The sequence below is a fragment of the Silurus aristotelis genome, assembly GCF_946808225.1.
Source record: "Silurus aristotelis genome assembly, chromosome: 1".
In the NCBI taxonomy this organism is placed as follows: domain Eukaryota; kingdom Metazoa; phylum Chordata; class Actinopteri; order Siluriformes; family Siluridae; genus Silurus; species Silurus aristotelis.
Genome location: NC_139574.1, coordinates 34,503,205 through 34,518,238, shown reverse-complemented (window position 1 = coordinate 34,518,238; position 15,034 = coordinate 34,503,205). Strand labels below are relative to the sequence as shown.

The following is a 15,034-nucleotide window of genomic DNA, read 5'->3' as shown; positions in this document are numbered from 1 at the left end:
GGGATGACAATACTCCTGCCACAATGTGCAGAATTGCATTAAGTGTAACAAAATAAGTGGAATTAGAAAAACTACAACATACCCGTCACATATCAAAACTCAGCTCAGTGGCAGATTTGCTTTCTGGGTAATACGGTGATGCTACGTGTTTCTAAATCTTAAAATATGTAGAATCACTAAATTACTGCAACATACATATATGAGCACATCATTCACAATAGTTTTGTTGCAATTTAGGTATTTTTCGGCAACTGCAACAAAGTACCTGGTAAAAATGTAGAGCCTGTTCAAACAGGTTCATCAGCTTCTCACAGATCTGGTCTCTATGAAAGTTTCCATGACTAAGGCTAAAAAATATAAAACCAGTGAGCTTTTGCAAAAAAAATGAAAGCCATTTGGTCTCAAAGCAAAAGTAATATTTGGTGTATACAAAATACAGACCAACACCCAATTAACACTATTTTTACCATCAGGTCTGATATTGGTATTATAAAACTCTGTAACTACTACGAACTTTTGCCTTCACAGGCTTTATGGACAAAGCCAAAGATAAGCACATTGTTGATGTCAGCCAGACATCTGTGTTTAGGGTAAAGTATTTATGAGCTGAAGAACAAGGCAAAAACTACCAAGTAACCATTTTATGTGTGGAATGGCCAAGACTTAAACATTTTCCAAAATATTTGGCCATGTTGCAGAATGCATTGATGAAAAGAGGAAGAAATACTGTGTATAGACAAAGGTGGACACCAAACTATAAGATTCATGTGTTTTTGAAGACCCTGTTTTACATTTTGTCCTCATTTGCTGTTACAACAACCTCCAGTCTTCTGGGAAGATGTTCCACACGGCATTGGACAGTGCTTCTAGAGATTGTAGCCAAATTGGCATGGATACATTCACGTCCTGATTTAGGCTGAAGAGGCCTGGAGTGCAGTCCACTAAAGATCTTCCACTCCATGTAAACCATATCTTCACATAGCTGGCTTTGTGCACTAGGGCATTGTCATTGTCTGGATCAGGTTTGGGTCTTCTAGTTCAAGTAATGGGGAAATATCATATTTATACCATATCCAAAGACATCCTATACAGTTGTGTGCCTCTATTTTGTGGTAACAGTTTAGGTTGGGGAAGAACCACAGGTGGCTAGGAAAGTCATTTGTCCCAATTCGTTTGTCCATATAGTGTACCTTAATCAAAATGTGCAACACTTATAAAGTCACATGAGATAAATCGAATCTACTAAAGGGATACTTTCTGGAGGTAGTGTATAAACTAAGAAAATTAAAAAGGCAGTATGACTCTAATAAGACTGAGTGCTTATTGAACTGGTGCTGCTTCTGTTTCGTCTTTGACAGAACCCCCCCAAACACACACACACACACACACACACACACACACACACACACACACACACACACACACACATCTGCATTACTTTTTTTTTCTCCCTTTCAGCAAATGTAGTGAAATCAATGCAGCGTTGTCTATGAGAGTGGCGAATTTTGCTGGCCAAACAAAACAAGCGCTGACACATATTGACATTTCAGAAAAAAAGCACTAAAGTGACGTCTTCACACCCTGGTGACAGTTTACACTCCTTCCCCCTACATTCCCCCCTTTGCTCTTGCCTTTTCATCCCTTCCCCCCTCCGAGGTGCTTGGTGTGTTTCGGATAACAACCGTGAAGTCGTGGCCAGGGAACGAGGGATAAAAAGAGGGAATGGAGGAGAGGGGGGGGAAAGCAGGAGATGGAGCAGAGAGCTGACATTTGGCTTGGTTAGGAAGGGATTTCTTCACACCTCATGAATAAATCTTCAGGAAAGCAACGATGCATGGGTGCCAAGGTTTTGTCCCTGGACTCGATAGTAAGAAAAACACGACAATGTTCTATTTTTGTACGTATCACAATATGTTTTTTTATTTTCTTTCACATTTTTTGCACATTTTCATAATTAACAAAGGCATTATATAACTCTCTATGTACACTTTGTACACAATTATTTAGAGAACCACGGAAATAAAACACAGCTTGTCCTGGGAACTTGTAAAGTTCCACACATCCCTGCGTCCATGAGTGTGTGTGTGCAGTTGTACTGGGTGTGTATTAATGTCAGAAAAGACCAGCTCCTCCTTTCTCTCTTTCTCTCTCTCTCACACAAACACACACACACACACACACACACACACACACACACACACACACACACACACACACACACACACAACTGCACATATGTCTATGTACATTTATGTCTGTTTGCTTGTATAGTGTCTGTCAAAAGTAAATATAGTGCTTCATTACATAAACCACCCTGTAATCTTTGAGCAAAAAAAAAAATGGCTACATATCAGCTTGCACATACATAAAGACATGCAAGTCTTTTCTTCACAGGTCCAATAAGCAAGACCTACACTATATGGACAAAAGTTTGTGGATATTGATAAAACAAGATTTATACAGGTTTTCATCTCATTCCACATTTAGTCCCCGTTTGCTGTTATAATAACCTCCATTCTTCTGAAAAGATTTTCCACAAGGTTTTGGAGTGTGGATTTTTGCGTTGGAAAGGGTGAGGAGGCCTGGGGTGCAGTCAGCATTCCAATTCATCCCAAAGGTGTTTAATAGGGTTGAAAAGGCAGAGCTCTATAGCAGTCCACTCAAGATCTTCCACTCCAACCCATGTAAGCGATATCTTCATGGAGCTGACTTTCTGCATTGTCATGCTGGAACAGGTTTGAGTCTCCTGGTGCAAGTGAATGAAAATTGTTATGCTAGCACATCCAAAGACATCAGATACAACTGTGTGCCTTCAACTTTGTGGTAGGAACTTTTTGTTTATATAAACTGTATATATGACACTAATTTTGAAAACATAAAAGTTCATTCGTATCTTGTAGTTGCTGCTATAAAAAGACATTCTTTACACAGACACAGTCAGAATAATGAAAAAGAAAAAAAGATAATAATACATGGGCAAACAGGGCAAGCTGTTCGGTAATAATCTCCTCTTTAAAAACAAAGAGTATGTAGAACAACGACAACAAAAAATCACAGTCACTCGCAAAAACACAAGCACGTCACTCAACAACATACACACCAGCACCCATGCTTCACATTGTTTAATATATATATATATATATATATATATATATATATATATATATATATATATATATATATATATATATATATATATATATATATATATAAAATATAAAAATCGGTGTATAAAAACAAGTGTTTTCAGATCCAGCGACCAGCACCGGTAATAAAGTCTGTTCATCAGCAGTGGCGCTGAAGCCGGTCTCAGTGTAAGGGCAGGAGGAAGACAAGCGCGAACGTGATGAAGAAGGAGACTGGCATGACGTGAATGGCAGAACTGGAGCTGCCTACGCTCCTCTCAACAACTGGAATCATGGCAACTGGATCATCTAAAATAGAGCGAAGGAGAGAAAGTGAGAGGGGTGACGAGTTGCACTTCACAGCGGAGTTGTGAAACAAGCCCGCGGAGCTTAATACAGGGTTGACAGATCACTGATTTGACGTCGCTCACCTGCAGGAAGCCTGTTGGACGGGTTGTGCGCGCCTCCTGCGCCCGTTCGTCCGTGCTTTCCTCCCTCCGTCTCCTCCTCTTTCTCTGTCGTCTTCTTGTGGTTTTTGGAACCTAGGAGCATCAATCAGCACCGTTAAGAGAAACACGCAACACGAAAGCTGTAATTAAAGAGACGGGCTAAAAATAGTCGTCGGCGTCATCTGCTAGCGCAGGTATTGAGTTAAAAAAAAAAAAAAAAAAAAGGGCCCGTGCTTTATGCTAGGAATGCCACTAATATATTCGTGGCTTACCATGAGATCCGACGACGACCTTTAGCCGGAGACATTCGGCCCCGTGCTGGTGCAAAGGCTTGGCTGTGGATTAAAAAAAAAAAAAGAGAGAGAACATATAGAAATGTTTAGAAATGCAATAAAGGCCATAATCAGTGGCTATAAAAAATATTATGGGAACTTTTAAAAAACCTAAATTCAACTTCAGACAGATGCTTCGTCATAAGAGTTTTTATGTAAAGCTCTTTCTGCTCGCACGCTGGTTCCCAAGACTAAATAAAGGAGCCGGACACAATATCCCACGATGCATAGTGTTTATGGTAGAAAGTTATGCCAAATAAGTTCCGAATTTCGGAATCAAGTATTCAATTTGCAATGCGGCCTGGTTCTAGGCTGTTCGAATGCGTAGATTGGAAAAATGAAAATAAAATAAATAAATCGACAAATGATATGACCTTCCTTATTCACTTCCTGAATAATTCGTCTTAAATACTGAATCGTGTCCTTATATGGAGTTATTTCAGACATATTAAATCTGCAATGCGACCTGGTTCAAGGCTCTTTAAGTGATTTGATTCCTCAACAGGAACATCACACTGACTTGTATTCCTCCCTCATGTAACTACAGACTTCTCTTATTAACTTCCTTGTAGTTCCTGAATTTTCTCGATGCCCTTATGAGAAGGTGAAAATGTATAAGGGCTGAAAAATGACCAGATGTGCTCTTTAAAAAGAAGCCTAGACCGGTTTCACTACATTTTCTTAATACCCCTACGTTCCACTCTCAGGAATAAAAAATTACTACATTGTTCCTGAGGTGGAAACAAACGTATCTTTAGTATATTATTTAAAGAAACACGATTTATGCACAATCTTTCAGCTAAAAGTTATTAGTTTGTAGGTGAAAGCACCTTTAAATACCTTCGGTAGCTTTATATTCGAGTGTGAATTTCGCTCTACGTTATCGTTCTGTATAATGCATCTCGCACATCGTTCGTGTATTTCTGTGACACTCACAGATGTAGTAGTAGCTCTCTCCTTGGCGGAACTCCTTGCCCAGCGTGAAAGGCGTGAAACGCTGGAACTTTTCGGAGAACTTCTCGGGCGCGTGGGCAGCGAAGGGCCTGGAGCACTCCCAGCGCAGCTGATCGAAGGAGTGCGGCTTGCACACGTCGTAGTCCTCCATGTCCACCATGTAGAGCACGTAGCGCTCGGCCTGCTGCGACGGGATCTCGCCGTGCTTGTAGTGCGGGCAGATGATGTCCAGGTAGTCGTTGATGCTCACGTGCACCGTGTACTCGTCGTCTACAAAGCTGTACAGAGAGGGAAAGATTAAAGATGAGGGTTAATGCGGAATTCTCAGGAGAAAGACGAAAAAACGTTACACGCCCGAACGAAAGCGCGCATCGGTCCCAAGCAAAAACAAAGGGATGATGAACGTTATCTATGCACCCGTCATCTTGTTCTACTGGTTCTGTCAAAGAACATAAACACATTTTTTAAGACCATGAGTGCCTCCATCCCCTCCTCCACCTTTGTGTCTCCGTCAGTGTTTGTGTTTCTGTTTTTTGTCACGTGTGTTATGTGAAGAATTCAGATTGCGTGAGGAGGTAAAAGACAAACGTCTGACACAAGCGCTTGGGTACAAATATCTATCTCTTGCTAACTAACCCTTTTGTCTCATTTTCGCAAGGTGCTTTATCATTATACAACTTTGAACTTTGGCGCATGCTGCTTTCGGTCAAGACCCGCCATCCTGCCATCTTTCCGCCGTTTATCAAAACGAAGACGGCTCAGGAGACGCCCAGGCTCCGTCTGCCTTCCCGGCGTCCCCCTTGGTGTGTTTACGACTTTACTGTCTCCGCCTGTCTCTGTCGTTTCTCTTGTTTTCCTGTCTTCCCTTTTGCCACGAACAGATCGTCTACTTCCATTGTTAAGTATCCTGCGTTTTATGCTTTACCAGATGAACACCTGAAATTTCTGCTCTTTCTGTCGGTTTTTTGTTTTTTTGGGTTTTTTTGGAGGGAGCATAAGTGATTCAAATCCTGCGGAAAAAGCAACACTTAAGAATGATTTAGAGTGATTGCAATTTTGGATTTAAATAAGTGTGTAATTTTTTCCCCTAAATGCACCCCCTCGCCTGCGGTGACCACGAGGCCTGGTTGCACGGCAACGTTTAGATCCCGCTGTCTAACGAGGTGCCTGATTGGCTGCTGCTACCCGGCCGTGTTACTATGCTATAAACTCCGCTCGCAGATTTGCATTTTACAAACCCTGGGTCTTTAGGCGGTACATAAATGGCATGTGTGTATGTGCTTGCCATCAAAGCAAATGCTGTCCTCTCCACCCTCACCCTCTTTCTCGTGTTGTTGTCGGGACCCCTGTTTGAGTTTTCGAGACGCGCTGGCTCCTGCGCTCCAGTCACACACTCTCTCTCTCACACTCGCATATACCCTTCCATCTACCACCACTGTTTTCCTCTGTTTGAATTAGCAGACCTGTCAAAACAGCCTTATGGTCTATTCAGAATGGGGTAACCACACACACATGCACACACTGCTCTTGTTAGCACAGGCTGCTGATGGGATTAGAGCCCATCTCGTCAAGCTTGTAATCAAAGCCATGTCCAAATGGCGGAAAGTATACGATGCTAAGCCTGGAGACTTTTCACTGTGTGGGAAAACGGCACACATGTCTGTTTCGTAGCAAAATGCCTGAGAAAAACCTGTGTCTTGCTAACATTATTGAGGAACAATTAAACCTCCTGACTGCTCTGACCCGAGACTGACCTCTTAATCACTCTGACGCCATTTGATCAGCACAATACGCAATACTGGGGAGATTTTTTCAAGTCAAGTCAAGTCACCCGGCTAACAATCTGGCTATATGGCTAACAAACATATCATATTGTTATAATGAATGCCATTTGGGCTACAGAACAGAAGAAAAATCTTTCTATACTGAAATACTGAAATGTCGCTCATGAGGTAAATGCTAGCTTGCTAGCTCGTTTTGGTGACAAGTATTCATTTCGGGAGTGTTTTTTTTGTATAAGTCGTGTTTTTCAACGTATAATCAGACGTACTACTGTTTTTATGAGATTTCGCTGAACGGACTGATCAACACGATGCAAGATAACAGGGAGATTTTATGCTTAACATGACAAAAGTAGCGTATTGGTATTTTCAAAGCTTTTTCTGGCCACATTATAAAACATCCTGAGAATATGTCTACACAAAACTGGAATTCTACATAAAAAAATCTCTCTCGTGAACTAAAACTTAGCTTGCTAGCTCTTTTAAGTGACAGAAAAACATGTTGGAAGATTCCAAACCTGTTTTTTTCAGACATTCTCTTATTCATATTGATCACTTCTTGGGCTTACATTGAGCCATGAATTTTCTTTTATAGGCTATTTCTAATTGATTTGAACAACACGGCTATTTGAATCGCCTTCCTGTTCATTCTCCTCGTCCCCTGCTTCTTTTTTTTGAAGCCGAGTTGATTAGGAGCTGTTGAAGACCTGCTCGCAATGTGGTTCTCTAAAAAAGAGCCTAAATGAGGCGTCATTAACACGCTTGAGGTTTTGCCTGGTGGAGTGTTGGTGCTCGGTGATGCCTGCAGTAAATGTGTGTTACTAATAGAGTGTGTGTGTGTGTTTAATGTATCCACCTTGATCCGAGGCCCTACAATCACAAGAGCGTGGTTTGTTGTTTTTTCCCTCGTCTTGGCCAGGCCACTTCAAACACTTGCTCAGCTTGTGTAGCTGGCCCCTGTTCTTGTTCCCGTGTGATAGTTAGCTTGGTGAGGCGCTGGCTATGAGCGAGCGAGTATGGGATGTTTATGTGAAATCAGCTGCAGATCAAGCTGCTTTTCCTCTTTTTTTTATCGTCTATCGTTCTTCTGTTAACTCTGCGGCTTTAGGAGTCTGTGCAGCTGCAGAGCCTTAGGCTTAGAGCCCCAAAACAGAGAACACACACTCTGTGATTATGTCCATGTGTATGTGTGTATGTTTGTGTGTGCATGTACATCAAGTCTAACCTGCTAAGATTCGATACCTTCATCCTGTCCAAGAGCTCTGTCTGCCATATGTTATGTGTGCTTTTTGCATTTCTCTGCATGCGTGTTTGTGCGCGTTGGATGTGTGTGTATGTGCGTATGAAGAACGTGTCTCGTGATGTACAAGACGTTCGACCTGAACCCATCTTTCTTTCTCTCTCTGGAATGTCTCAAGCTGCCGAGCTGTCAAGCAGGTCAGCAGAGTCAAAGTGCAGGGTCAGACGTTTCACACACACTGTCGGAGTCAGCACGACACACACACACACACGGTACACAACATGTTCACTGAACACATGCCTGCCACACCAACTGCACTAGAATGGCAGTCAGCACTTCATATAATGCATACACACACACACACACGTACGCCACACTTGCACACCTGTGTGCGCTGTTTTTGCAAAACAGAGCGTGTGTGTGCATGTGTTTTTGTGAGTGTGTGGGGTGTTGGAGCATGTCATGACAAGCGATTTGTTTCTATTTTGGGGTTTTGTTCTTAGACTGCTGGGTAATAAAACCAGTCTATCCACACCTACACACACACACCCTTACTCCTGTAAACAGCTCTATTACCAGAGTAAATTTTGGGGGGAAATTCCGTATTACTGGATTCGTCGATCGTTGCTTGGAATTGTTACGTCATATGGATAACGTGATGCACAATTCCGTAGTTGTTGAAAGGCGACTGACTTCTCCGTTACTCATTCGTCGGTCTGATTGACTTCCTGTTGCCTTCATAAATATTGTGTGGGTGTACAGTTATTCAGCAAGTACATAACAAACCTTCATCCAAAATGGCTACGAGATTTTAAGCTGAAATTGAAGATCGCGTGTCATGGAAACGTGTTAGATGAGCACAGCCGTGTCGTTCTGCAGGACTACCTGAGCCTGATGCTAATAAGCACATGATTCTCTCGCTATCGATCGGAGCAGTAATTAGTCCAGCCACAGAGGACCAGGTCGGAATGCTAAGTGGCTCATCTGCTATTCCCAGGTGCAATTATTACACTCAGCCTGCAGATCGCATAGCCCTTGTTTGAGAGAGAGAGATATGTGTGTGTGTGTGTGTGCGCACGCAGGTATTTGTGTGTGTGTGTGTACACGTTTGACAGTGAAATCCTAATCAACTCAACGATGTGACTTTTCCTCAAACATTTTCACCTCTTTAAAAACTCGTTGGAGACGACTTGCCCTTTTTTCCCCCCGTGCTGCCTCCCAATTTCCATCCCATCCATCACTGATCCTGTCTCTCCTCCCACTCTTTGTCCATCTTTTTATTTCTCCGTCTTCAGCCCATCCCCCTTTCTTTCAGTCTTTTTTCTCTCTGTTTTTTTCTCCTCTTTAAGATCACATAATAAACCTCTTCATTGCGACTAATTTTTAAGCGAGTCCCCCCTTTCTTTTTGGTCAACCCCCTCACCCTTCTCCCCATCCACCCATCCCCCCCACTACATCATCCCTTTCTGTCTTAAATGCTTGTCTCTTTTACTTTTAAATGGATGCTAATTGCTAGCTGGTAGGACATCCTGTAATGTGACCCGTTTCCAGCTGTGTGCGAAGTCACCCGACTCTCTCTCTCTATATATATATATATATATATATATCGCTTAATAGGATATGGATTTTGTCTTTATTCGTTTGTGTCTAAGGTTAAAAAAATAAAACGTGCATTAGACATGCAGGCGTTATGATAATGATTGGGTTCAAGGCGCTCCCTAGGTGGCAACAGTGTGCTAAGTGTGACTACCAAGGCCTGGGTGTAAAATAATCCAATCAGTGTGCTAAGTGTGACTACCAAGGCCTGGGTGTAAAATAATCCAATCAGGCTAGACGACAGCGCAGACACTAATTAAAACACCCCGGCCTTCGTGAGTAAACAAGCGCTGTCGGATCGAGGGATCGCAAAACTGTGTGTATGCTACGAGAACAATACCTTTCAAGGAACGCGGTGACAGGAAAGCGCTGACTTCTTTAGCGTGGTGAGAATCTAAACACTAATCAGCGTGGGAGACGGCGAGCGGAGATGGTGTAAAGAGGTGGGAAAAAAACACATTACGTCCAAAAGGGGGAAAAAATAAATGAGGTGCAGGAAGAGACTGTAAGAACAAGGACATGGAGAAGAAGAAATCGGAGGCAAAAGAGGAAGTCTGGGACGGAGATAAGAAGAAGAGGTGGGGTGTGGGGCCTGAAAGTAAAGAAAACATAAGGAAAAGAAACAGAATGGGTTGGGGGGGAGAGAGAAAATCGACTTAGTGTGGATGAACATAAAAATCAAAGCAACAACCCAGTGTAAGACGTGGTACAGTTATACATAAAAGGGTCATGATTAGTCAGGTGAGATAGAGCTGGGTGTTTTTTTTCTGGATTAGTGATGATTTTGGTGTGAATGCTTTTCCCCAGGCCTTGGATTACAAACCTGTGGCTGTGCTGCAGATTACAGTCCTCCGTATCCACACGAGTACGTGATTAAAGCAAGACTGTCAGAGAAAGCCTCAGAACGCCAGAAGGCACACGACACTATTCAGAGCGTCCAACTCGCTAAGAAGAAACTGCTGTCTCCTTCTTAATCAATAAAATGTCCTCAGGGATTTACAGACCGAAAAAACAATACGCATTATTTGACAAAAAAAGAGAAGGTGTAAGTTTTGCTGAACTTCCCAAAAGGACAAAAAAGCACTTTGTTGATGTCAGTACACACATAAAAAAAACAAAAAAAAAACAGGGAGTCTGAGGGAGTGGAGATGGAGAGTGGAACAGAGAGGTACCGGGAAAAATAGAGAGAGGGAGGGGGAGAGAGATGGGGAAATGTCCAGAGGATGAGTGGACAGCTGACGGTCAAGTATAGAAGTGCATCTGCTGCCAGTGCTCCACACTTACTAAATATACCCAAAGCAGTCATTCCAAGCCTGTGTATGTCTGTGTGTGTGTAAGAGACCCGTGTGTGACCCGTATATTAGAGGACAATAAATACCCCTCCAATCCTTTTCACTGATGAATGCTAATGAAGAAAATCATTAAAAAAAAAAAAGAAAAAAAAATTAACACCCAGCCCCTGCCCTATGACTTTTACCCCAGCTGTTGCTAACTTCATCACCCATAGCACACAAACACACACTCGCTACAAGCCGAGGCACGCCGACGCGGCTCTGCTTGGAACAGGCGCTCACAAACAAGTCTGTGTAAACCCAGACGGGGTGTAAAAAACATCAGACCTGACAGGCCCGTCACCCTGGGCATACCCATGCCAAACCTGAGAGGCGACTTTCCCAAGTTGCACGCAAAGGGCTTTAAATCATTACCGTCCATCATACATCTGCACACACGCTACATACACACAGCGCGCCCTCGAGCGACTGGTGTGATGCGTATCTGAGTGAAGAAGTGTGTGCATTTGAGTACGACTCTTCTCTTAAAACACTAGGGCCATCCATTAGGGACTAATCCACTCAGGGATTGATTAATGGAGTTGTGATTTATCACTGAATTCGGCAGGACGTTCAGAGAAACGATTATCTCCAGCACGACGTGAAAAAACTGCATAGAAGATTAAAGGTGATTGGCAAACCCGCGCTGCATTTTCTTCCTTCTGTTTTCTTTAACGGTCATAAAGCGGTATAAATAAATCAGCACTCACATCAGATTATGGCATTCTGTTCAGCAGGAGTGGGCTGCGCGCGGTTTGCGAGTAGGCCGACAGCTTGCTAGCTATATTTAGTAATGGTCAGGCGATTTTGCCTTGTCTTGTATGGATTCCTTATATTTGTTTCATAAGGAAAGCCTTAGAGTGAATGTGGACCGTGACAAGGTTAAAAAACCTGGACCAGTACATAAGCTTCTTTCATCCATGTCTCATATTCTGTTTTGTTTCTCTCCTTCAAATATAATCATACCTATTCACTCATTCCTGCTCAATCTCAGCACCTCAGGCTGACATCACATTTCTGCTTTGAAAAAAGTTCGACCTCTAGCCCACGTTCTCCTGGTTTTGTCTCTCCTTTTCCTCGCCCAGCTGTTGATCCTGCCCCGCCATCTCTCTCTCTGCACTGCCTGAAAATGAGTCAGACTGTTCCGAATCTGGTCGGAGCAGGAACAGGTAGTCGAAAGTTACGCAATCCTATTAATGCTGACGCACCCTATCACATGCGACAAACCCTGAGTTTTACTCACAGCAGAATCATCCCAAAAAAACAACGATTTCCAACGATCGATTTCTAGAGTGATGACTAAGTCTTTATGACGCAACAAAACAATGACAGGTCTTCTCATGAACAAATCTCGATTCCTTGATTCCTCTTCATCACCAGGGGGGAAAGTACACAAGAAATCATAAAAGCTGTTTACGATCAACCACGTGACTGCGGCTCACTGACCTGTGAGACATATTCCCGTCTAAGACTAAAGACTTTACACCCTGTGTGCTAAAAGCCTGTAACAGTCCACCACTCTTTCTTCAGGGTTTTTTTAGGGTTCTAAAAGATCGATACGATCACCCCGAACGGCCCTGTCTAGTATTGATCCCCGTAAAGTGCCTGTTTGTCATTTCAACCTTTCAATGCAGAGTGAAATGAGAACACAATCAATGACACAAACTACATTTCCACACACACACACACACACAAACACACATGCACGCAGAGTAAAAAAAAAAAACCTACTGTGCTGATTTAACACTAGCCATGTTTACATAATTCCAGATGGACATGTACGAACACAGTAAAGGTTAATTTAACCTTGGGGGAATTTGCTGTGCAGGTTCGAGCTTCATTCCCTGTCTAATTTCCCTGGCAGGCCTGTGTGCCTTCTTGCCCCTGGTAACACACTGTAACATAAGACTTCCCTCTTAAAATTAGTAGCCTACTACAGACATGCCTACTGTCTAGTATGCTTATGGGCTGTCTATTTATTGCTGGGGACGTGTGTGTGTGTGTGTGTGTGTGTGTGTGTGTGTGTGTGTGTGTGTGTGTGTGTGTGTTAGTGAGTGATTGTTTAATCTGATCAGTCTAACTGTTTGTCATCATGCTTGAGATCCCTGTCTGTGTGTATGTGTGTATATCTATCTATCTATCTATCTATCTATCTATCTATCTATCTATCTATCTATCTATCTATCTACACACACACACACACACACACACGTATATTTATGTATGTATGTATGTATGTATGTATGTATGTATGTATGTGTGTGTGTGTGTGTGTGTGTGTGTGTGTGTGTGTGTGTGTGTGTGTGTGTGTGTGTGTGTGTGTGTGTGTGTGTTTTAGTGTGGAGGTTGAAGTAATTACAGTCCAGTGTCATTTAAAGCTTGGAAGCAAAAATAAATCCAGAACCTCATGAGACGAAACACACACACACACACACACACACACACACACACACACACACACACACACACACAGACACACACACATTTCTACTACTTCCACACACACTTTCTACTATTAAAGCTCGCACAAATGGCGTCGCTCGCGCATTGCATCCAGTGCGCGCGCGTGCGACGTAGACGGCGCATCCTATTTAATAGCAGTTTATATCAGGAGAAAATACATGCATGAAGTCAAGCACACAAGTGCAGGAAATCAGAATAAATGTGGAAAAAACTATAATCTGGAGAGATACTCACTTTGGGTTGGTTCTGTTCCAGTAGACGCTGTGGCGCTCCGCGGAGACGCACCAGGCACTGAGGAGCGCGCACACGAACCACAGCAAATCCATGGGGTCGCCTCTTAACCAAGTTAGTCTTTTTGTTTTTAAGAAAAATAAAAAAGAGAGAAAGGGGCAAATGACAGACTTTGCAGAGATGAGAAAAAACGCGAGGTTCCGCTTGTCTGGATCCTGGTTGTGTACAGGTCGAAGGAGTAACACAGCAACAACACTATTCAACAAATTACCGCGAGATGGGAATAAACACGGCGCGGCGCGTGCTGCTGGTTTTAATGCTTGGCCACGCCTCTGGATTGAGATCGACCAATGACAAGGATGGAGTACACTATGGCCACGCCTACGCGTAGTGATTTTTATTTTTTTGCTCCCAGCTTGGATGAATAAATTACTATGCTTGAAGCGAGTGGTGACAAATGGTTAGAGCTAAACACACACACACACACACACACACACACACACACACACACACACACACACAAATATACTTATTTCCACATCCTACAGACGTCAACAAAACTTTTTGCAAGTCTTACTGTGTGCTCAGCCTTCTATTCATTAAATTTTTTTCTTAAAATTTTTGTAATTTATTAATAAAATTTATATATATATATATATATATATATATATATATATATATATATATATATATATATATATATATACATATATATATACAGTGAGGAAAATAAGTATTTGAACACCCTGCTATTTTGCAAGTTCTCCCACTTAGAAATCATGGAGGGGTCTGAAATTGTCATCGTAGGTGCATGTCCACTGTGAGAGACATAATCTAAAAAAAAAATCCAGAAATCACAATATATGATTTTTAAACTATTTATTTGTATGATACAGCTGCAAATAAGTTTTTGAACACCTGTCTATCAGCTAGAATTCTGACCCTCAAAGACCTGTTAGTCTGCCTTTAAAATGTCCACCTCCACTACATTTATTATCCTAAATTAGATGCACCTGTTTGAGGTCGTTAGCTGCATAAAGACACCTGTCCACCCCATACAATCAGTAAGAATCCAACTACTAACATGGCCAAGACCAAAGAGCTGTCCAAAGACACTAGAGACAAAATTGTACACCTCCACAAGACTGGAAAGGGCTACGGGGAAATTGCCAAGCAGTTTAGTGAAAAAATTTCCACTGTTGAAGCAATCATTAGAAAAAGGAAGAAGCTAAACATGACTGTCAATCTCCCTCGGACTGGGGCTCAATGCAAGATCTCACCTCGTGGGGTCTCAATGATCCCAAGGAAGGTGAGAAATCAGCCCAGAACTACACAGCAGGAGCTGGTCAATGACCTGAAAAGAGCTGGGACCACCGTTTCCAAGGTTATTGTTGGTAATACACTAAGACGTCATGGTTTGAAATCATGCATGGCACGGAAGGTTCCCCTGCTTAAACCAGCACATGTACAGGCACGTCTTAAGTTTGCCAATGACCATTTGGATGATCCAGAGGAGTCATGGGAGAAAGTCA

At 42.4% G+C, this 15,034-nt stretch overlaps 1 protein-coding gene and 1 long non-coding RNA gene across 2 annotated transcripts; both read right to left on the bottom strand.

Annotated features, from left to right (window-relative positions):
• Positions 1-1,887: 1,887 nt before the first annotated feature.
• Positions 1,888-13,796, bottom strand: efna1b (ephrin-A1b). Its single transcript, XM_083558782.1, has 5 exons — positions 13,506-13,796; positions 4,843-5,138; positions 3,847-3,909; positions 3,557-3,667; positions 1,888-3,434 (listed from the first exon to the last, which is right to left on the bottom strand). Exons 1-5 carry the CDS (start codon positions 13,595-13,597, stop codon positions 3,310-3,312), a joined length of 687 nt encoding a protein of 228 aa, XP_083414908.1. The 5' UTR covers positions 13,598-13,796; the 3' UTR covers positions 1,888-3,309.
• Positions 7,161-13,499, bottom strand: LOC310735738. The gene is made up of 2 exons (XR_014536370.1): positions 9,686-13,499; positions 7,161-9,637 (listed from the first exon to the last, which is right to left on the bottom strand). It is a non-coding gene; the product is annotated as an uncharacterized lncRNA (long non-coding RNA).
• Positions 13,797-15,034: the final 1,238 nt, after the last annotated feature.

Excerpts from the sequence above, each read along its gene's own strand:
- efna1b (XM_083558782.1), bottom strand. The coding sequence starts at position 13,597 with ATGGATTTGCTGTGGTTCGTGTGCGCGCTCCTCAGTGCCTGGTGCGTC. Across the intron at positions 5,139-13,505 it reads TGGAACAGAACCAACCCAAA|CTTTGTAGACGACGAGTACA; the intron begins GTGAGTATCTCT and ends CTCTCTGTACAG. Across the intron at positions 3,910-4,842 it reads AGAGAGCTACTACTACATCT|CCAAGCCTTTGCACCAGCAC; the intron begins GTGAGTGTCACA and ends TTTAATCCACAG.